Source organism: Malaclemys terrapin, chromosome 1 (assembly GCF_027887155.1).
Source record: "Malaclemys terrapin pileata isolate rMalTer1 chromosome 1, rMalTer1.hap1, whole genome shotgun sequence".
Lineage (NCBI taxonomy): Eukaryota > Metazoa > Chordata > Testudines > Emydidae > Malaclemys > Malaclemys terrapin.
In genome coordinates this window covers 152,924,147-152,947,006 of record NC_071505.1, presented here as the reverse complement: position 1 = coordinate 152,947,006, position 22,860 = coordinate 152,924,147, and the positions used below count along the sequence as shown (strand labels likewise).

The 22,860-nt window shown below is 45.1% G+C and overlaps 1 protein-coding gene across 4 annotated transcripts; it reads left to right on the top strand.

Moving 5' to 3' along the window:
• The first annotated feature begins 149 nt into the window (after positions 1-149).
• On the top strand, positions 150-21,916 carry QTRT2 (queuine tRNA-ribosyltransferase accessory subunit 2). Of its 4 annotated transcripts, none has more exons than XM_054043775.1 (11): positions 150-212; positions 3,860-4,089; positions 6,052-6,107; positions 8,157-8,233; positions 8,375-8,456; positions 8,582-8,658; positions 11,016-11,225; positions 12,333-12,532; positions 15,602-15,753; positions 18,969-19,086; positions 20,502-21,916. In XM_054043775.1, the coding sequence occupies exons 2-11, from the start codon at positions 3,890-3,892 to the stop codon at positions 20,731-20,733; spliced, it is 1,404 nt and encodes a 467-aa protein (XP_053899750.1). In that variant the 5' UTR covers positions 150-212; positions 3,860-3,889; the 3' UTR covers positions 20,734-21,916. The 4 variants fall into 4 exon arrangements, with proteins under 4 accessions (XP_053899750.1, XP_053899767.1, XP_053899759.1 ...); XM_054043784.1 differs by lacking the exon at positions 150-212 and adding an exon at positions 2,713-2,732; XM_054043792.1 differs by lacking the exons at positions 8,157-8,233; positions 8,375-8,456.
• Positions 21,917-22,860: the final 944 nt, after the last annotated feature.

Genomic DNA, 22,860 nt, shown 5'->3' with positions numbered 1-22,860 from the left:
TGGACGGGGAGCACGGAAACCTGGATCAGCACGAACTACAAGACCCAGAATGCACCGCGCCGGGAGGGTCGCTTCTCTATGGCAACGGCGCAGCCACCTTTACCCCCGTCCTCGCGACAAGGATCTCTTACGTCCCTCAGTGATGACGCGTCGGATGCTGATTGGACCCGGGAAGAGACGCTTATGCGACGGAGGCGGCTGGCCCGAGCCAGGTAAAGGGGGGAGGGGGCGCTGCGGCGGCTGGGTCTGTTCTTCCGCCGCCTCGGTGCCGCTCACTCGCATTGGGCCCGGCCGCCCTCGGTACCACGACAGGGTCGTCGAGGCCAGTTAACCCGAGCGGGGCTGCGACCCCCCCCGCCCGGTCCCAGCGCCCCAGGCAGGGAGCCCGGCCCGGCCCGCGCGACAGCAGTCGCCGCTGTGGGGTGAGCGCGGGACGGGCTCGCTCCGCAACTCCCGCCCCCCCAGCGCAGGGCCCGAGACCCGCCCGGCTCCCCCCGGGGGTGAAATGAAATAGCAGGAAAGTGGCAAAAGGCCGCGGGGGACTCGGATCCTGGCGCGCGAAAGAGCGTGGCAAGGCCTGGTGGAAACTCGGGCTGCTCCACCTGCAGCGTTGTCATCCCCACGCGTTCAAATGTCCATTCCTGCGTCTCTTCCTCCCCCCCCCCCCCATATCAGGAGACTGGCTTAAAAGTCACGAGCTCTAAATGTATGTGGGGGAGTTCTGTTCCCACCTGTCTTCTGAGTTGTGAACCTTCAGGGTTCCCATTTTCAAACTCTTTTCTGGAGGGCTAGAAATAGACTTCTTAAAATGAAAGTTTTAAAGAGGGAGGGATAGATCAGTGGTTTGAGCATTGGCTGCCTGCTAAACCCAGGGTTGTGAGCTCAATCCTTAAGAGGGCCATTTAGGGAACTGGGGTAAAAATCTCTCTGGGGGTTGGTCTTGCTTTGAGCAGGGGGTTGGGCTAGATGACCTCCTGAAGTCCCTTCCAACCCTGATATTCTATGAAAGTTGAGATTCTAAGGGATTTGCATAATTCCAGTTTTTTTTTCATGATCAATATTGAATATTGGGGTACACATCAAATTGTTTCAGAATAGCAGCTGTGTTAGTCTGTATCCGTAAAAAGAACAGGAGTACTTGTGGCACCTTAGAGACTACAAATTTATTTGAGCATAAGCTTTCGTGGGCTACAGCCCACTTCATCGGATGCATAGAATGGAACATATAAGAAGAGTGTGTGTGTGTGTGTTTATGTGTATATGTGTGTATATATATGTATATATATATATATATATACACAGAGAAGATGCCATACCAGCTCTAAGAGGCTAATTAATTGCACATCATCAAAGATTTACAACCTATCCTGAAAGATGATCCCTCACTCTCACAGATCTTGGGAGACAGACCAGTCCTCGCTTACAGACAGCCCCCTAACCTGAAGCAAATACTCACCAGCAACCACACAACAAAAACACTAACCCAGGAACCTATCCTTGCAACAAAGCCCGATGCCAATTCTGTCCACATATCTATTCAAGTGACACCATCACTGGACCTAATCACATCAGCCACGCCATCAGGGGCTCATCCACCTGCACATCTACCAATGTGATATATGCCATCATGTGCCAGCAGTGCCCCTCTGCCATGTACATTGGCCAAACCGGACAGTCTCTATGCAAAAGAATAAACGGACTCAAATCTGACATGAGGAATCATAACACTCAAAAACCAGTAGGAGAACACTTCAACCTCTCTGGCCACTCAGAAACAGACCTGAAGGTGGCAGTTTTGCAACAGAAAGGCTTCAAAAACAGACTCCAAGGAGAAACTGCTGAGCTTGAATTGATTTGCAAATTAGATACCATTAACTCTGGCTTGAATAGAGACTGGGAATGGCTGAGTCATTACACTACTTGAATCTTTTTCCATATGATAACTATCCTTACGCCTCTTGTCTGTAATTGACCATCTTGATTATCACTACAGAAGTGTTTTTCCTGCTGGTAACAGGTCATCTTAATTAATTATCCTCTGTATGTGTATATATATATATATACTCTTCTTATATGTTCCATTCTATGCGTCCGATAAAGTGGGCTGTAGCCCACGAAAGCTTATGCTCAAATAAATTTGTTAGTCTCTAAGGTGCCACAAGTACTCCTGGTTTTTTTACATCAAATTGTGATACCTAAAAATCACAAGTCAGCAATTCTGCCCAAGTTATCCTATTCCTTTATCAGTCAGTTTATTCGCCTTTTTAAACCACAGCTATGTATTGAACAGAGGTTTTCCTTGAACTGCCCAGATCTTTTTTCCTGGGTGTTTACAGTTAACTTAGAATCTTCCCCTCCCCACTACCATGTTTGTGAATAGTTCAGATTATTACTCCCAATGTACATTACCTTGCATTTATGGACACAGAATTTTATCTGCCATTGTACTATCTTGGATTAAGTTCCTCATAATCTTCCTTAGTCTTGACTAATCTAAATATTAATAATAATAATTTGTATTGGCACCCAGAGGCCCCAGTAAAGACATGGGTCTCATTGCACTAACTGCTATACAAATACAGTGAGGGACAGTTCTTGTCCAGAAGAGTTTACCATCTATATAGACAAGACAGGCAAAGGGTGGGAGAGGAGATGGCACCACTGGGAAATGAAGTGACTTACCCAAGGTCACACAGCGACAGAATTAGGATCAGATCAAGGATCTCCTGCAGGTTGGATTTGATTTATATCATGGTTTAAATCACTAGTCAGGAAGACTCAATTTAATCATGGATTTCTACATAAAAGTGCATTCTTGTTGGTTGTTATAACCTTAATACATATTCCTCACAACTCAGAGATAGATAAGACCCAAACTGGGTCTCTTTTATGGCCTGCTGCCGTTATTGGTTTTCCCTTCTAGTGAGAGAATGGTATGGTAGATCTCAAATGAATGAAGGCTACACTCAGAAAGACCTCAAGACTTCTGGAATATGCTGCTCAAACATTTTCACTTTTGTTTGTCCTGCCTGTCCCTCCCTTCTCATATTTATCTTCAGACTTCTTCACCTTGTCCAGATCTATTCTGCCTCCAACAATCTTCTATTCATTGAACTTTTTGAAACTTTGCACCTTTTAGAGAGAGAAGGGATTGCCTCTGTGTATGCAGATTTGCAGAGGGACAGTAGGGTTGAGGTCTGTTATTTCTCACCTCTCTCTATATTTATTTATTTAAAAACATTTTTGCTGTTAACAAGCATGTTATCTTGAGACACACATCCACAGTTTGAGAATTGCAAAACTAAGCATCTCTGATGGTATCTTCTAGACTTAGCGCTGAGTCCCATCGGGTAGGTAGAAAGATTAACCTAAATAATCTATACAGAAGCCCCCTGGAACCCCGTAAGATTGGGTCCCTAATCCATGAACTATTGGAACTCGTTTACAACACTTTTCTTAAACATTACATAAATATATTGTCTCATGTTATAGAATTAGAATTCATAATCCCTATTACATGATGAGGTATCTTTGAGTTATAATATATATCTCTATCTTTAGATAAAATTATTTTTGAGGAAAAAACCTATCAAAAAAATTCGATTAAAAAAAAAATCATAGATTTGTATCCACCCTTGTCTCCTGAGTGAAAGTTCATACCATAATACCTCTCTTGTGAGCTACCTCTTCCCCCACTGCTACTAATGGATCCATTGCAGGTGTATTAGAATCCCCAGTAGCCTTAGAAACAAACAATTTACTTTTCCATTTCCATCAATTACTAAGCTTTTACAGATACAAATATTAACCCAAAATCTTGATGGAGAAAGACCTACCTAAATAATATCTTTCTTTAAAGGACCTGGACGCTGCCTACCAGTTAACCAGGATGAAGCTGAGTCTCTCCAAAGTGGTCAGTGGGTGTCGTCTTGGGACACTGACAAACCTTGGCAAGAATGGGGTTCAAACCATGGAGCTTCCAGGCTGCCTACTGTATACCAAAACAGGATCCCCACCACACCTCACCCATGACACACTGCCGGCAATTAAAGGGGTTCCTGCTGTTGTACAGCTCACGCTTTCAACTCTGTGAGTATCAAGCCTAGCTGGGACACCGCTTTTGTGTTCTCAAAAAGAACAGGAGTACTTGTGGCACCTTAGAGACTAACAAATTTATTAGAGCGTAAGCTTTCGTGGACTACAGCCCACTTCTTCGGATGCAGATAGCTTAGGGTTACTATATCTATTAAATAAAAAAAGAGGACCCTCCACAGGCCCTGGCCCTGCCCATTTCCCCAGCCCCGCCCCAGCCCCCCCTTCCCCGCCCTAACTCCGCCCCCTCCTCCCTCCCACTCCCAGCCATGGGGAAAGGGCTGCCCGAGTGCTACCGGCTTCACGGTTTGCCGGGCAGCCCCCAGACCCTGTGCCCCCGGCCGGCGCTAGCCCAGCACAGCTGGAGCCCGGGAGGGGAAGCGCCCAGCCGGGGGCGCAGGGTCTGGAGGCTGCCCGGCAAACCGTGAAGCCGGTAGCACTTGGGCTTCGGGCAGCCCCCTTGCCTCCAGACTCTGCGCCCCCAGCCGGGCACTTCCCCTCCCGGGCTCTGGCGGCGCAGGGTCCGGAGGCATGGGGGCTGCCCGAAGCTGGTAGCGCTCGGGCAGCCCGGCTCTAAGAGCGCTACCGGCTTCGGGCAGCCCCCATGCCTCCGGACCCTGTGCCGCCGGAACCCGGGAGGGGAAGTGCCCGCCTGGCGGCTGGGGTCCGGAGGCAAGGGGGCTGCCTGAAGCCCATAGCGCTCGGGCAGCTCGGCTCTTAAACAGAGCCGAAGAGTCAGGGGAGGAGCAGAGCCGCCATTTTCCTGGACACGTTCGGCTTTTTGGCAATTCCCCCCGGACCGGGGTTTGAGTGCCGAAAAGCCGGACATGTCCAGGAAAAAGAGGACGTATGGTAACCCTAATATAGCTTGATGGATTTCCACTCCATACGGCTAAATGCACCCCCTTGGGAGCTGCCACCCGATGTGCAAAGACTACCCCTGCTTCTGTTTTCCCTGCCAGCTCAGGACTCCAGCACCCTGTCTTGCTGAGCCAGCCACTCCTGTCTGGCTCTAACACAGATCCAGGGTCTGAATCACTTGTCCCAAAGTTGTAGGTTTACCTGAAAACAGCTTTGTGTTCTCAGTTTCTCCATTGGAAAGAAGAAACAATACTTCCTTGCTTCACCAGAAGGGTTTCAGACTTACCTCATTAAAATTCATCAGGACAATGAAATTATAGAGATACAGCTATTTCACCTCAGACCACATGATGTGAGACTGTTACAGCCCCAGATAGAGAGTATTGGCATTTTAGCTCAAGATGTAGCCATTCATGATTTTTACCAGTGGAAGTCCCTGATTCAGTCCCTGGTATGTTGGCCAAGATGCTGACCATCACACTCTTTACCTTATGGTTGGATTTCTTGAGGATGGATGGGTTGCTGCGCATTTATTGTAGGTGAGAGCTAAGAGCAGATGTATGTAAGGGGAAGCCTTTTTTTGAAAAGTGAACAGGATGGTGTAAATGGCCTTTCCCCGTTTCTTTATGACTTTTTGTAAAACTCTCTAATGAGAAACCTCTCATCACCCTAATCTAATTCTAAAAGTTGTATTCTTAGGCTGCATGTACCTTGACAAAAACGGGACCTGTAACTCCTCACTTGTGCAGATCCACTGTGGTACTAATGGTGGAAGTTGTAGTGTAGACAGGGTTTAGGTTTCTTTACCATTATCTAGTCTAATCCAAATTTGGACAACACTTAGTGAAGAAGCCTGAATCTTATCTATATTGACAGCTCCATCTTGCAGGTACAGGAGCAACAAGATCTTGTGAGATTTGGTGTAGTGACTATGTCATTCCTCCAACTCCATTCTGTGGCTGAAACTTCACGCTCTTTTTGCAAAGATTGGAGTGTGTCTTCTAACATACTGAGGAATTAGCTCATCCACAGTCCTCTCTGCAGGTTCATTCTCATTATTTTTTTTTCTAATGTGTATTCTTTTATGTTTGGACACAGGGTAGAACTTCACGAGGTCATGGAGGAATATAAGGAAGGAATTGGGAAATTTATAGGTAAAATTCTGTGTGTGTGTTTAGATGTAGTCTGATCCCATCTAATGCATCCTTTACACTTCCATGTTGCTTGGTGCAATGAATTAGGGGACAAACTGTCCATCCCTAGAAACTTGAGTGCAAATCTGTTGTGGATCCCAAGTGAGTTGTGTGAGAAGCTCTTTTTTTTTTTCTATTCAAAGTGGATTTAATGCAGTTGTAAACTATTACACTCACTACAATAGAAACTGAAGTTCTCTTATTCACAGTTACAGCTTCCCCCACAACGCTCCAGCAATGGGCTTCAGCACTCACTTGGAGGGACCCAACTCTGGGTTAAGAAGGGAGTTGAGTATCCCTGGACTTTTCAGTCCTTGACATCTGTGCTGAGTGTTAATAAGTGCCATTTGTGATGATTTTTTTGGCGATTTTTTTTTTTTTAACACCTCTCCCACCAGAAACAATACAAAGAACATCTTTCTTCATGCAGTCCCCAGAAGGTAACAGCTTTCAGGTCCCTGCTGATCTGGGCTAGGTTATTTCACCCACAAAACAAAATCAGTTTAGTTTAATACAAAGCCCTCATTCAGCCTCAGCAGTGCAGAGCAGCACAGAACAGTCAGTCTCACTTAGAAAAGTGGTAGGATCTCTTGACGGGTATTCCTGTCACTAGAGCAGATCTGTTCTGTTAACTGAAGGAACTGTTTTGGGTGGCTGTCTGGGGAAGGAACCATGTTACAAGCCTGCAGAAATCCCTGAAGGGCAAGCTTAAGAATGTGGACAAACTAATCTTGCCATCCTTTCGGACCAGTGGGGAGCTCACATTTACCTATCCCACCAAACTTCTCCTTATTTTGCTCCCTTTGTTCTCCGTCTTTTTTTGCTTTGCTCCATGGTGGCTGGCTGGCTACAGGAATGCTCCTTTTGTTTCAGGAAGAAACACACACAGGAGTTTAGACCAGTTGTGCCCTTCACCCCCCAGGTAGCCAGGGAAAGAGAAGTAAGGGCTCCAGGGCCTTTCACCAAGGCACCACTTATCTACCTTAGACAAACAGACACTTTCTGTCTTCCTCTTTCCCCACTGCATCACAGTCATCTAGCAGCACTGAACCAGTGTTATCCTCTGTGGTCCCCAGGACTCCTTAAAGGAGTTGTTTGCACATGAAACCTTAATTGTGGCATTTCCTGGTTCTAGAATTCTTAACATTGCAACCTTTGAGTTTTCCTGATGTAGTTTTTTTATGGTATATACACAAATTTGTCATGTCCCCTGTGTTGATTAGGAATATATTTATGTGAGTAAAGACCTGACTCTGCATTCTTTATGCACCCAAAATGCCTACTGGAGGGAGTTCTGAGTGCAGAGAATGCCCAGTTAGAGGATTTAGACAATTTTCATTAATTGTAGTGGAAGTTATGGTTGGAATTTTCAAAGGAGTCTAAGGACATTAGGTGAAATTCACTTCCCAGTGAATTTCAGTGGCATTTGGGTACCTAACTCCTTGGGCTCCTTTGGAAGTCCCAGCCTGTGCATCAAATCCCCTAGATCAGGGGTTCTCAACCTTTTTCTTTCTGAGGCCCCCACAACATGCTATAAAAACTCCATGGCCCATGTGCGCCACAACAACTGGTTTTCTGCATATAAAAGCCAGGGCAGGTAGGGGTAGCAAGCAGGGCAATTGCCTGGGGCCCCACACCATAGAGCCCCCCACGAGGCTACATTGCTCAGGCTTTGGCTTCAGCCCCAGGCAACGGGGCTCAGGGCCCTGGGCTTCACCCCCATGCAGTGAGGCTTTTGGCTTTCTGGGCCCCAGTAAGTCTAACCCTGACCATGCTTGGAGGACCACCTGAAACCTGCTTGTGCCCCCCCAGGGGGCCCCGGACCCCTGGTTGAGAACTACTGCCCTAGATGGCTTTGAAAAATCTCTATCAGTATCTATAAAACAGAGACCTTTATTGCATTCATTGCATCTAGCTTGTTCTGTGTCTTGTGAAATGATCATAAATCTCTCATTGCTACAGCTCATTCTACTATCTTGGTGTATACATTGCCCTTCCTTTAAACTCCAGGTCTGAGACTGTTTATGTCACCCAGCCTAGACGATGTCAAGTTTCAGATGTCCCCAGAGCATTCATTCAGCGGACAAGTGAGTCAGCTGTCATTGCGTCTGGTTTACTTTTGGCAGCAGTAGCATTAATCAAGTAAACAGTCCAAAGGCTACACATAGGTTGTGGTGTTATATAATGCTACTCTTGTGTTTTTCTTCGCCCCTCCCTGTAACTAGTAGAATGTGGACAGAGCTGTCCAACTGAATGTGTTGTTGCTATGGAGATCAAACAAGCCATGTCTGTCTCTGACGAAGATGTCAGGTGTGTGCATTTATTCCTGGGTTACCCTTTTTGTAAATTCCTAGCCATCTCTTAGCAAGTTGCCAACATAGCCGTAGTGGTCTACAAGATTACAGCTGACATTTATTTTTCTGTTGTGCCTCCAGGTATGCCAGAGTCAGTGCTGTACTGCTCTCTCCATGACCCCGGTGCCCCCTGTCCACCTGGCTACAACAACAACAAGGTACAGCAAGTGTAAAAGCTTATGAGGAGTCCAACTTAAACCTCACAAAACTTATGTCTCCTAGATGCCATTGTGTGTGCCCTGCTTAGCAGCTACAGAATGCCGTCTTTGGGGTTATAGGAAAGTGAACCAGTGTATGCTAGGATACAATGTCCAGATTTTCCCCACCATCTTCCGTTGGGGTTTAAAGTGGGGGTATGGTCTGATAGAGGCACTTTTTTATGCACCAGACCTGCTCCTGGGTGCTCTTGTCCTGTCTGCTGACTTTGTAGGGCCACGCAAATATGGATGAGCAGACTGGATTCATGTGCAGTTGATTATAGGTCAGTTAAAAAGTCGTGGCTTGTAAATTGAGCAAATTTTCTCCAGTTTTATTGGCAATAAACATGGAGCCCTAGGAGACCACATCATATGTTGAGTCTCACTTGTACAGCCATACATTCAGGAGGACCACGTGAAGGGAAACTTAGTGCTAGTGGAAGGTGCTGACGTGAGTGCCCAAGAGTAGGAAGTTTTGTGTATATTCACAGATAATGTACAGCAGCAGTTCAGGCTCCTTGCACACACTCTGCTGTGCCCTTACTGCTTACTGTCGTGCCTCAACCATAGGGAAGCCACCCCTGAGGGGCTGCGGGAGGGAGTTTAATTTTCATGAACCATTCAGTCTTGGAAGTATCTGGTGAAGGTGTCAACAAAAGGGGATAATTATTTTTTCTTTTTGTGGTGGTGATTTTTGTGAAGAGGACGCCTGGGAACTGGGCTGAATCCCACCCTACTCATTTCACACAAGCTACAATGTTGGCAAATGGCAACAACTTCTTGTCGCTACTCACTTAAGGCTTGATCCTGCTGTCATTGAAGTCAGTGGTAGTTTTAACTTCAAAGGGAATAAGATCAGGCTGTTAGGGCCCGATACTGTAACTGGATCTGCACTGGCAGATGCCCACCCTGGTATGAAGTCTCTTTAAAGTTACTGAGACTTTAGTCATAAAGATCTGCTTTGCAGAATCAATGTCCCGGGTTGGATTTGAACCTCTGGTGTGAGGCTCTGTAGTCTTTCACCAGTCATCTGGGCCATCTCTTTCCGCATGGTTTAGTTTTATTAAATAAAATAGCCATTCTGGTAAAAAAACAAAACTGTGTTTACATTTTCCACATCACCTTGAGAAGTGAAACAAATCTGATTAGTTTCACTTTGTGGGTCTTGTGCACTAACACAATGCTGATTATTATGGGTTTCCAGTGCAGCAGAAGAGTGAATTTTATATTTAAATTCAGAAAAGCTGTTCAATGAACCAAAAAAGTAATACAAAATCATGAAAACACATGTATTCATGTTAGATTTTGTAAAATCCTCTTTTTTTAAATGTAAAGGCCTAAATTACTTGGGTGTCCATTAAAAACCTAAGATCACAAGTGTAGCAAGAACAATAACAACTCAGCTGGAGCAATTGCCAGGCAGCCCAGACAGCGTAATTACATTTTCCACAGAAAGAGATGAAATACATTATGCCCATGGTGGTGATGGCTTCAATAACTCTTCCTGAACTCTCGTTCAGGCCCATGCGTGAAGCTGAAGAAGGCTGGCACTTGAAGACCAACGCCTTTGTTTGCTCAGAAGCTTGCATGCAAGAATGACCGTGTTGGGCCAGTGCTTTATCTTCCTAATATAAAAAGCCTACATGGGATAGTATGAGAATAATGAAAATGGAAGATGAAGGCCAACACACACAGACATACTAGGAAGAATGGGAAAACATGTGAGAGAACTTAATTTCAGGCCTCACATCTGACCACTTGGGAAATGATGGAATTACCCTCAGGAGTGTGTGTATGTATAAGTTCACTGTTGTGTAGGCACTGCAAAATGACTTGCAATTCCTTTTGCCATAGTTGGCAACTATTCATGGGGTATAGCACAGGCTGGGAGTCAGGAGATCTAGGTGTTTTCTTGCTCTGCTACTGATTTGTTGGATGACCCTGGGGAAGTCACTTCAGCTCTCAAGCCTGTTTCCCAACATCTCTGGGAGGTAGATTAGTGTTGCCATCCCCATTGTAAAGATGGGGAAACTGAGGCATTAGATGACGTGACTTGCCAAAGGTCTCACAGGGAGTTAGTGTCAGAATCAGGAAGAAAACCCAGTACTCCTCATTCCCAGTCCCCTGCTCAAACCACTGGACCTTCATGCCTTATGCTAGAAGCGGTTGGTTTTCTGAGCTGTGTCCCTTTGAGAGTTTGTCCAGGGAATGTTATTGCAGTGGCAGGCATTTTACCAGAACCAATTGTTCCCCTGAAAGGTCTCTTAACCTCTTCAATTAACATCCATCCCTGTGTTCCCTTTGCTTGCGTTTGACAGACAGTGTCCATATGGGGATATGGAGGGCGAATGGAAATGACAGCTTCCAAGTTCATGAGCATGCAGCGTGCTCTCCAGCCAGATTGGCTTCAGTGCCTCTCTGATGGAGGCACTATTTCTGGTGAAACCTCCAGAAAGCGGGCCAAGAAGTCTGTGGACCGTTCACTTTCCTTCCTGGATGAGTGCCTTCAGCTGCAGGAGAAATCACCGGTAAGGTCCAAATGTATCAGGGGCAACAGCACTGCAGCTGCTTTTCTGTGTGTGCTGAGCCTTGTGAAGGTCCCAGTGTGTGAGCAAAAAAACACCTAGTGCGCACAGTGGGGTTAGACCTGAGTGATTTTAGGGTTGGAGTGGAGATGGAAGTCTTTAGGCTATCCACAGGTATAACATGGGCAGCAGCCTAGCAAACTTCCCTCATGCTGCCCTTGTCCTTGTGCCTCACCCTTGACCCAGACAGACTAACCTCTAGGAGTGAGGAGGAGTTCAGCCTCCATGGCTTTTAATTCCTTCTGTTTTCACAGAACAGTGGTCTCCTATCCTTTAGAATCACATTGTATTCCTGGGTAGAGCAGGGGATAGGATTTTCTCCTTGTTCAGAAATCAGAGATCCCACCTACCCTGCCTTTCCATTTTATTTTTTCCAGCGTTAACCCTGTCTAGCCCTGTGTTGCAACCACAGTCCGCCTAGCTGAGGGGAACTGAATAGGACTCGTCAGTACTACTCCTTAGCCCTTCCAGTGGGTTTGCGAGACTTCCCCTGTTCCTAGTGTTGGGGGGCATGGCTGGACCTGGACTAACGAGGAGACCTAGCCTGGGGCTGCCAGGAACTGATGCTAGAAATCCCTTGAAACGCCATGAGATACGCATAGTGGTGGGTGACAGACATGGTCGCAGTAAGGCATTGGGGTAGGGTCTCCCTAATGTGTTCTGCATTGATACTTGACATTTCTTTAGTGCGTTTGCCTAAGAAACACAAGGCAGGTTGCCAAGTTGGGTCAGTCATATTGTCTCTTTATGGGAGATGGAGATAATGAGACCCAGAGATGAAATGAGTTGCTGGCAGCATCAGAAACAGAACCTTCATATTCCCCTGTTCTAAACCCTAGACTACACTACGTCCTACTCGGTCCTAATTGATACATCCAAGGAAGGTTCAACTACCACTGAACCCAGCGGTGCCCAGGAAGCAAATGTAGAGTGCCAAGTGGCCAGACTCTGTGCCAACGCACCAACTCCTGGGTGGTGGTGGGCTTTCCTGGAACAGCTTTGTTTGGGGAAGTGCACTTCTCTTATATTTGCAACTTTCACCTGGGCCAGGAGCTGCAGGGCAGTGTGATGGTTGGAGTGATCGAAGGCGGGGACGTGTTGGAGGAGAGACTCAGGTCGGCTAAAGAGACTGCCAAGCGACCTGTGGGTGGTTTCCTGCTGGATGGTTTTCAGGGACAAGCCATGGCCAAGGAGACCAAGCTGAAACTGATAGCCTCTGTCACAGCGGAGCTGCCCGAGGATAAACCAAGGTCAGATTTAAGGGGGGACAGATCAAAACCCATGTGTTCTACTGTAGGTAATGACCACAGTAATTCATTTATACTCGTGAAGGTTCTTGAGTGAGCCAAATTCTGAGTCCTTTGCTATTTAAATACTGACTTTGATGACCCCAATTTTACTTTTAAGGAATAGTTGGTACAGGGTGAGAAATATGGAACAGCCCACAGTATGGATGTGATCTCTTCCTTTGGGGAGGATTCAGAGTTTGGGTTCAAACCTATTTCTAGACAGAATCCTGGGTGGGATTGGTACGAGCCCTTCACCTTTGGCCTCTGTGGATCATGACTAACTTGGAACATAGCTAAAACATGTCATTGCAATCTGCAGTGAATGTTTATCCACCTAGTAAAAACTCCGACCTGGTTTGCTGTAGCTGTCTCCTCTCAGAAGACTGTAATATCGGGGGGGCTGCAGATCAGGCATTGGCAGATGAGGATGGGGAACACTTATACATTGCCTGTATGAACTGTGCCTCATTCAAGATTCCCAAAAATGTTTATAAACATGCCAGAGGGTCCAGAAAACACAATCCAGTGCATGTGAAGAGTGCTAAGATGGTGTAGTTGGAGTCTTTTGGGAGGAAGGGGTAAACACAGATGCCTCGTTTATACTCTTCTATGGCTCTTATGGAGCTCATGTATCGACTCAGTGAATGCTGTCTTTTCCAGTGTTTCCTGAGGAGAATGATTCACGCTCTGCTACCTCCTGTGGCTGAGCTTCCCTCTCAGGACCCCCTTGTCCTGGCCACCTTCCAAGACTTGAACCCTGAGTTTATGGTGATCAAAGGGAAGGGAAATGCAGGAGCATGGTTCTAGCCTTGAAGTTATCTCTTGCTCAGAGGTACCTGGAGTTTGGAGCTCTCCATAGCTCATGTTGCTGCCATCCAAGCTACCTTAAATAGGTTCCCCAATGAGCTGTAGAGTCTCATTAGTCCAGCTAACCTGAGTGACTGTACAAGTACATCCACCTCATCTATCAAATAGTTTACTTCTCTGTTTCAGACAAGTGATCCTGACCGCTCTTTATAAGAGTAAAGGTGTTAGCCCTGGGGGTCCTGTTTGAATTTCACTTGGTACTTACATCCCATTTTCTTACATTTAGTTGTAGAAGCTATTTCACACACACACACACACACACGTGTACGGATGCCCCTATTAAAAATGTGTTGTGTAGTTGGTGAAGAACAGGTGTTGTGTCCCACTCCAAAGATGGCTGCTTTTCTATGGTGAAGGAGTATAGCCTATGTACATAGTCTCTAAAGCCCTTTGGGATCTTTTAGGATGAAAGATGCTGCCTAAACCTATTGCTTAGAAGGTTTTGTCTTCTCATTGTAACCAGAGCATTCTTAGAAATCTCAGCATCTGCAAGAAAGGTTGTATACCCTTGCCCTCTGTAAGAAACATTGCAGTCAGGGAGTTGATCACATGTATAATAAGTACTCATTGTTTAACTATTAAATAGCTTTTTCTTCCTATCTGGAGCAAGGAATGTAACAAAATCATCTTGTAAGCTTTTCCTATCCACATTCTGTGCTCATACAGATCTTATGTAATTATGGTCAGAAAAATGACTAAAAATCGCACCTTATTACTGCACTTCTCAGTCTCTGTGTATTTTCCTAGTGATCTGTTCATGGCCATACATTAGCTTTTACTGTTGTCAGCACAGCCAGTGCACCTGGGGGAAGCACGACTATTATATTCTCTTCTGCCTCACCCATCCTCGACAAAGCTGCCAGCTAAATTAGGACAGGAGCAGTATCTGTGTTACCACTGATGGCTTAAGAGGCAGGAAGAGCCCAGCTGGATTGCCAAGTCCCGGGGGAGTTGATAGTGCTGGCTGTTGGGGGGAAATTGCCTCTTAGGAAAATCAGCTAAAAGGAAATCCCCTTGTGTAAACTGGGCACATTTGAGCTGGACATGGGGAGGGGAGGAAGGGGGAGGAAAACTGAGCCCTCCCACAGTGACTTTTCACATTAGTGCCTCTTCATGCAGACAGATCCCAAACACTTTATAAAGTAAATATGTGCTTCTCTCCCCCCTTTCCCCCTCCCCGCTGAGATGTATCATCTGCTAATACCCTTTGCACCTATTGGAATCTACTCCCGTAGCCTTCCAAATACCTTCTACTCAGGATCAGCTGTCGATTATCTCCTATGCACCGTGATGGAACAGTAGGGTGAAATAAGTATGAATTCCTTTCTTTGCTCTGAGGACCCAATTCTGTAAACACGAGTAACATTACTTGCATGAATAGTCCCACTGCCTTAAGGAGGACTACACACAAGTAAAGTCACTCACGTTACCTATGTGTTTGTGGGTTCCGGTTTTGGGAATCCAACTCCACCCACCATCCTTGGGGTGGATTTGTGACTTTGTTGCTGGAGTTCAAAAGGATCCTCCAACACATGGAATGGTGCTTTGCTAGTTAGGAGTCCCATGTAGTAAATAAATCCCCGTACCTGGTAATCATTTGCTACCCAGGGCATAGAATGTGCAACAAAGTGTCTGACCCAGAACGTAAGGTGTGAGATGGATCGTGAGATAGAATCATTGTACATGGGTGTTGAGGGAGCCAAATCACTTTAAACACAATTTATAATGTTTTGACGTTATTCTTGAGTTAATTTGTGACTGGTCTAAACAAAGGCAGAACAGTGGGCACTGGGAGGTAAGGGGAATTCAACTGTGCTGCTGTATACCAGACAGATGGGACGTGAGAGAAGCATGGTCTCATGATTGGTGATAGACCGTGTGTCAACTTTCACCCTGTTTAATAACTGTAGGGCTCACATGTTACTGTTTTCACTGGCTGAAACACATTCTAGTGTATTCCACTCTTGGGGTTTCTTATACCTTTCCTGAAGCATCTGGTGCTGGTCACCGTGAGAGGCAGGATGCTGGACTGGTTGACTCTCAGGTTTAATCCATTAAGGCAATTCCTATGTACCTGTGTCCTCTCCTTGGAGAGAGACTGCAATGACCCAGTAAGTTCCATTCAGTACACTTTGGACCTATATTGTTTTATCTCTCTCTTAGACTCATTCATGGTATTGGCAAGCCGGACGAGGTACTCGAGTGCATTGAAAGAGGAGTGGACGTGTTTGAGAGCTTTTTTCCCTACCAGGTGACAGAGCGGGGCTGTGCCCTATCCTTCAGCTACAATTACAATCCTGACCCTGAAGCTGCAGGTAGATTTTCATGATAGCCTTGCCATTGTGATCGTAAGATGATGTAACAGTGGTATCATGCCCAACATAATTCATGCTCCACAGTCATCTTCCATGTAACTCATTTGTCATGGGAAAAAGTATTACAACCACTGAAGTCAGAGAAAAGCAGCTGAGTCCTGCTCGTTCCAGGGGAGAAATTACTTGGGATGAAGTTAAGCAAAGAGAACTTGAGACCTTAATTTAGGACCTGGGTTTTCCAAATCCAGTTAACCAAAACATGGTTATACATCCTCTGAGGTTCATTGAACAGAAGCCTTTGTATGCCTGATCCTGTCATGTGCTGAGTCCCTGGTTCTCCCTTTGGGCCTGCGCCCACTGCAGTCTATGGCAGAATTGCCCTTACTGTCAGCAGGACAGGCTTGGGCCTATACATTTCAATGGGATTTGAAGGCCTGGCAGTGTCAAATTCAGTGTGTAATGTAGCTCTTCTCTCCCTCTCCAGCTGGGAGGTGTTGGGGAAGCCAGTCTTCTTGGGCAGTTCTTTTTCCTTGCCTTCACCCAGTTTGCTCCCTTGATTAATATAAATGCTGCCAAAATAATGCAGGTTAGTCAAATCCCCATGACACAAGGTATCTGCTTAAATGAGTAAGTAAAGGCTTGGTATTACACATGGTCCCACCAAATGTCTGAGCAATGCAGAGAGACTGTCATCCTTCCTATACATAAGTGTTTTAGTACAAAAAAGTATCTTACAGTTCTCTTAATGGCTGGAATCCTAGTTTTATTTTTCATGCCTGGGTAATTCAAACCAGCTGAATAGACTTTCAGCACATTTGTTGTCTCATTGTTTCCTTGTGCTCCCTCCTCCACCCATCTGCATCCTTGTGTCTCATGTCTTATACTTAGGTTGTAAGTTCTTTGGGTGCAGGGACGACCTCTTTTTTTCTGTGTTTCTTCAGTGCCTAGCACAATGGGGTACTGGTCCATGACATGGCCTCGTTGGCACTATCCCAATGCAAATAATACATCATAGTAATAATTTCCCAGAAACATCCCCTCTGACTTGAGAGCAAGCCTGAGAAATTTCAGATGCCAAGGTAATGATTTGTGAAAGTTATGTGCTGCTGAAAATCCAGGTGTGGAACCTTCATCCATAACTGCATTATCGCTGCCACAACAGTCAAGACTTTCTGACTTAAATTGTTCAGCCAAAAAAAAAAAAAAAAAAAAATCAAACTCAGCAACTGCAAAAAAGTGGATTGGATGCGCATGAATCCCTTGTCAACTCCAGCAGAATCTAAATCTAAACTGTGGTATGTAAATGTTTAAATCAGCCTCTGTACCAGAAGACTGGTGGATAGCTAATGTAATGCTGATTTTTAAAAAAGGCTCCAGAGGTGATCTTGGCAATTAAGCCTAACTTTAGTTCCAGGCAAATTGATTGAAACTATAGTAGACTATGGTAAAGAACAGAGTTATCGTGCTCATCTGTGTGACTGAGATGTTGTGGAAGAATCAACACTGCATTTGTAAAGGGAAATCATGCCTCACCAATCTGTTAGAATTCTTTGAGGGGGTCAACACACACAGACAAAGGTGATCTAGTTATATAGTATACTTGGACATTCTGAAAGCCTTTCACAAGGTTCCTCCCCAAAATTTCCTAAGCAAAGTAAGCTGTCATGGGATAAGAAGGAAGGTGTCTCATGGATCAATAATTGGTTAAAAACCAGGAAACAAAGAGCAGGAATAAATGGGCAACTTTCACAATGGAGAGAGATAAATAGCAGGGTCCCCCAAGAATCTGTACTGGGACCAGTGCTGTTTAACATATTAATAAATTATCTGGAAAAGGGAGTAAATTTTGCAGACAATACAAAATTACTTAAGATAGGTAAGTCAAAAGTGGACTGCAAAGAGTTACAAAGTGATCTCACAAAACTGGGTGACTGGGCAGCAAAATGGCAGGTGAAATTAATTGTTGATAAGTGCAAAGTAATGCATGTTGGAAACATAGTCCCAACTATAAATACAAAATTATGGGGTCTAAACTAGCTGTTTCAATTCAAGGAAGAAATCTTGGAGTCATTGTGGATAGTTCTCTGAAAATATCAATTCAGTGTGCAGCGGCAGTCCAAAAAGCTAACCAAATTTTAGGAAACATTAGGAAAGGAACAGAAAAGATCATAATGCTACTAAATAAATCCAGTGTACACCCACACCTTGAATACTGTGTTGAGTTCTGGTCATCCCATCTGAAAAAAGATATTAGAATTGTAGAAAGCACAGAAAAGGGCAACAAAATTGATGAGGGGTATGTAACAGCTTCCATATGAGGAGAAATTAAAAAGCCTGGTACTGTTCAGCTTAGAAGAGAGACAACTGAGGGGGATATGATAGAGGTCTATCAAGTCATAAATGGTGTGGAGAAAGTGAATAAGGAAGTGTTATTTGCCACTTCACATAACACAATAACCAAGAGTCACCCAATGAAATTAATAGGCATCAGGTTTAAAACAAGAAAAAGGAAGTACTTCTTGACACTACACACAGTCAGTCTGTGGAACTCATCACCATGGGATGTTGTGAAGGCCGAAAGTATAACTGGGTTCAAAAAAGAATTAGATAATTACCTGGCGGACAGGTCCATCAATGAGTATTAACCAAGATGGTCAGGGACACAACCTCATGTTCTCTAAACCTCTGACTGCCAAAAGCAGGGACTGGACAACAGGGGAGGAATCACTCAATAAATTGTCCTGTTCTGTTCATTCCCTCTGAAGCATTTAGCACCAGCCACTGTTGGAAAACAAGATACTGGGGTAGATGGGCCATTGGTCTGACCCATTATGGCTGTTCTTTTGTTCTTACGTTAAGTTAAAAATATCAGTAATCCAGGTGATCACACACTGTACAAAATGCAATTTAGACTGCAAGGATTTTTAATGACTTTAATAAAAGGAATTAAACTCAGATCAGCAAAAAATTGTGCAGCTATTTCAGTTCTGAATTTTTATCAGATTAGCTGAGTCCCTCCCACCTCACTCTTCTAGATCTGAGTTTGATCACTTACAATTTATTTGGCTTAACTGTTGTATGATAATTAAAGGAAGATAATGGAGATGGAAGTTCAGTCTGTAACAAGGGGCAGCTGAGATGCCTCTTGTCAGAATATTTTTCACCTTTACTTGTCTGCTTCTGCCTATTGATGAAGTGATACTGTTTTGTTACAGTCATTAAACAAAATGGGATCCAGGATGCAGGAAAAAATGACACTGAAAAAGACATAAATGAAACCTCAAAAGCTGACCCAGAAATAACTTTGTTCGAGATATTTTTGAAGGAGAAAAGGTAAGTGGGTTTGTGTGTGGTGGCTTTTAAATAGTTTCTGTAGCCTTCACACTTGGAGCTGTGATTTCATCCTCCATGCAGGGTCACACCTGGACGGAATATCCACTGAACGGTTAGGGCGTTGCAGGAAATGTTGGTCACTAAATGGGTGGCCCTCTTCCCTCTGAGTTGGTATTGGACAAATGCCCCAGATTGATACTGGGGGGGCAATGCACTGCTGAATGTGTCATCTTTCAAATGACTTACAACCAAGGTTCTGACCATTTAGTTACTAAAAATCCTATGGCAATTTTCACAGTATGTTGTGGCCAACTTGAGACTCATTGAAGGGTGCTGATTTTCAGCTAGTGGCTGAGCCCCCACCCATTGAAAATCAAGACCTTTTTTGTGTCTCAGGTTGGGCACCAAAAATGGAGGCACCCACACTTCTGAACATATTGGCCTATATTCCTTCTCTCCCTCCCTCCACCCGCCATAATATCAGCTATGTTACCACTACACAAATGGTGAACGTAGCGATGATGAAATCTGCCATCCCAGAGAATCCTGCGTTTCAGAGGTGGATATAAAGGTCCCCCATGTGGAAAATGATTAAAATATCACCGGTGTAGCACCCTCAGAACACACTTAGTTGCAACCACTATTCTGTTCAGCTAGTGCAGGGGTTCTCAAACTGGGGGTCGGGACCTCTCAGGGGGTGGTGAGGTTATTACATGGGGGGGGGTCGCAAGCTGTCAGCCTCCACTGCAAACCCCGCTTTGCCTCCAGCATTTATAATGTTGTTAAATATATAAACAAGTGTGTTTAATTTATAAGGGGGATTGTACTCAGAGGCTTGTTACGTGAAAGGGGTCACCAGTACAAAAGTTTGAGAGCCACTGGACTAGGGCCTGAATCAAAAGCCGTTGAAGTCAATGGAAAGATTCCCACTGATGTCAGTGGGCTTTGGGTCAGGCCCTTAATGTTTGCTCTCACATTATATCCATGAATGAAACTGTGTTTATTTCCCTTGTTCCCCAGTCTATCCGTTCATTTTAGTGTGTTGTGATGCAGTGGGGGTGTGACTTTAAAAGCAGTAATTTGTTGATTTAATAATACCATACAGTAATGCAGGCAAAGCTGTTATGACTTATTTCATGTGTGGCTATAATATCACCGCTCACATAGCCTGTCAACTGGCATTAAAACAATGCTTTACTGCGCTCAGTTCATGAACCTGCATGTAGTGCTCTTTGCAATGCAGTTAGTGTCAGAGGGGACCACATCAGACTACACACCCCAAAGAGCTGGACTGAAACCCACAAACCTTTTGACTCAGGCCACCAAACAGCTGCTACGTGGTAACTATGGGTGCTCCCTACTACTTGCAATTAATTTTTTTTCCCATTGCCCTTTTACCCCCTCTACCTTCTTAGGTACCGGGATGATTTTGGTCCCTTGGTGCACGGATGTACCTGTTACTGCTGTCAGAACCATAGTCGAGCCTACGTCCATCACCTCCTGGTGACCAATGAGCTGTTGGCTGGTGTCCTGCTCATGATGCATAACTTTCAGCACTACTTCAGCTTCTTCCACTCCATCCGAGATGCACTGAGAGATGACAGGCTGGATCAACTGAAGGAGCTCATCTTCAGGCAGGCACTCTGAGACCCAGGAAATGCATAGCCAGGCCAGTGAGTGTAGGGGAGAAGAGGTGGGAGAGAACTAGTGAAGTGGGGAAGGCTCCAGGTTTTGTCACTTCCCAAGGGGATCATATTATCTGGAGTGCCTGTAGTGTATTCTGGATTTGTGAGGCTAGACGACAGGAAAGGAGGATTTTTCCCCTCACACCAGTTAAGTGGAGCAATTGGAAGGGAGACTAGCTGGAAAAGACCCTCTAGAGGCTTGCAGGACCAGTGCAACTACCTTTGTATTCAGTGATCAAACAGCATTTCTGGGGGCAACAGAACTCTCAGGCTTGGGGTGGAGAGAAAAGGAGACGGATGCATTAGGGGAGACTCCCAGCTGCCATTTTGGGCTGTGGCTTCAACCTCAGTGAATGAAACAGATGAATGTCAGTCTAATTAGGATTTGTATCTCTTTAAAGAAATCCTTGTGCGGGACAAGGGAAGGGATAGTCTTCATGTATTTGCTTGGAATGAGGTTCAGCCTCATCCTAACACCTCTCTTCTCAAGGCCACAGCCAACATTCCTCCTACTGATGTTGACTGCATGGGAGGCTTTCGAAGCTGTTCAATGCCAGCCCCTCTTCCTCCTCTCCTCCATGCTGCCTCACAGTTCCTGTCCAGGGAGAGAGGGATAGTATATAGTTTATAGCTATCTCCCATGTCGCAATTCAGAGCACTTGCCAATAAGCCTGCACACCAATCCCCCTTGGGACCCTCCAACCTAGGTCTGGCCTTGCATGGTACTGCAGAGCATCAGCCACGGGGCTGGTCCCCATCCGTGGCTCTTTGGGCATTTGATCTATAGTCTTTCTGGCTATATATTCTGGTACAGGGTTTTTTGACTCTGCCATTCTGCCTTTATGAGCTAGAATCTCACTCCCCGACTGGCATGTGGATGGCACTGAACATGCTACAGTCACGTTGGCCATATTTGGCTGCTGAGATCCTAGTGGATTACACAAACGCTGATGTGAGATGAAGCCGCATAAATGATCGAGACCCCACAGGACAAGGCATTGTTTTAAAACCATATGATTCCTTTTTTAATATTTTTTCTCTGTTATATTCCTCTTACGAGGTTTTTTTATGTCCCTTATACTGGAATCATTGATGTATTTATCTCATTTTATGAAAACATAAATAAAACTATTTTTCACACACTCTGAATTGCTTCCTAGTCTGACCAACGGACCACAGGCCATACGGTTTCCCTGTATTAATTCCTGCTTCATTCTTACGGCCTTCAAACAGCTGCACCTGTTTCTCGTTAAGAAAAGCTGCTCAGTATCACAGGGAAGTTTTCAAGTCTGTCTTCTGTCAACCCCACAAATACTACTACCTTCCCATGTCCTGACTTTATTAGGGCATTATGGATTTACATTCCGTTATACACCATGTTATGTGCCAGTCTTTAATTTCCTTTCCTGACTCTTTTGAGCTGTTGCCACATGCCATCATAGTGACAGGTTGTTTTGTTGCGTTTTTTTGATTTGGCAGTAGAGATGGATTCATTGATTATTTTTCTTTTTCACCAATTGGGAACTAGGATAAAAACCAAAGCTAACATGAATGTTTACATACGCCAGTTTAGGGCTAGATTATGAATGCCCCTGCATGGCTATGCAAAGTGGAAGAGAGGTCACATGCTACACACCTTGTGAGCCAGAAGTCCGGTGGTTGTACTTCTTGAGTACAATGTGCAGGTCAAAACAAACCCCAAAGGGGTTGTGTAGGGTAGGGGGTTACAGCACTGACTCTTCATACCCCTGGTGCTCCCAGAAAAGGGGTGTGCATGCAGCATCTCAAAAAACGTGTGAGAATTGCACCACCCCCACCTATCAAAAACCTTCTTCTGGCTGAAAATTCTCTAAGCAGAATGCCTGTGGGAAACTCTTCTGCTGTGGAATACCTCCACACCCATCCCCAATACCTGGCTTTAGATGTCTTGATTTGGTATGAATTATCATACTGGAACAGAGCAATGGTCTAGCTTACATCCTGTAACAATGGCCAATCTCAAATGCCTCTGAGAAAACCCAGACCATAGACCAGGTTGTGCTATACATGGCGTTCGTTGAGGGTGTTCAGTGACTCTGAAAAGAGTAAG

Bases quoted from the DNA above. Each gene is read 5' to 3' on its own strand.
- QTRT2 (XM_054043775.1), top strand. From the start codon at position 3,890: ATGAAGCTGAGTCTCTCCAAAGTGGTCAGTGGGTGTCGTCTTGGGACA. The intron at 11,226-12,332 runs GTAAGGTCCAAA...CACCTGGGCCAG, and splicing joins AGCTGCAGGAGAAATCACCG to GAGCTGCAGGGCAGTGTGAT. The intron at 19,087-20,501 runs GTAAGTGGGTTT...CTACCTTCTTAG, and splicing joins ATATTTTTGAAGGAGAAAAG to GTACCGGGATGATTTTGGTC.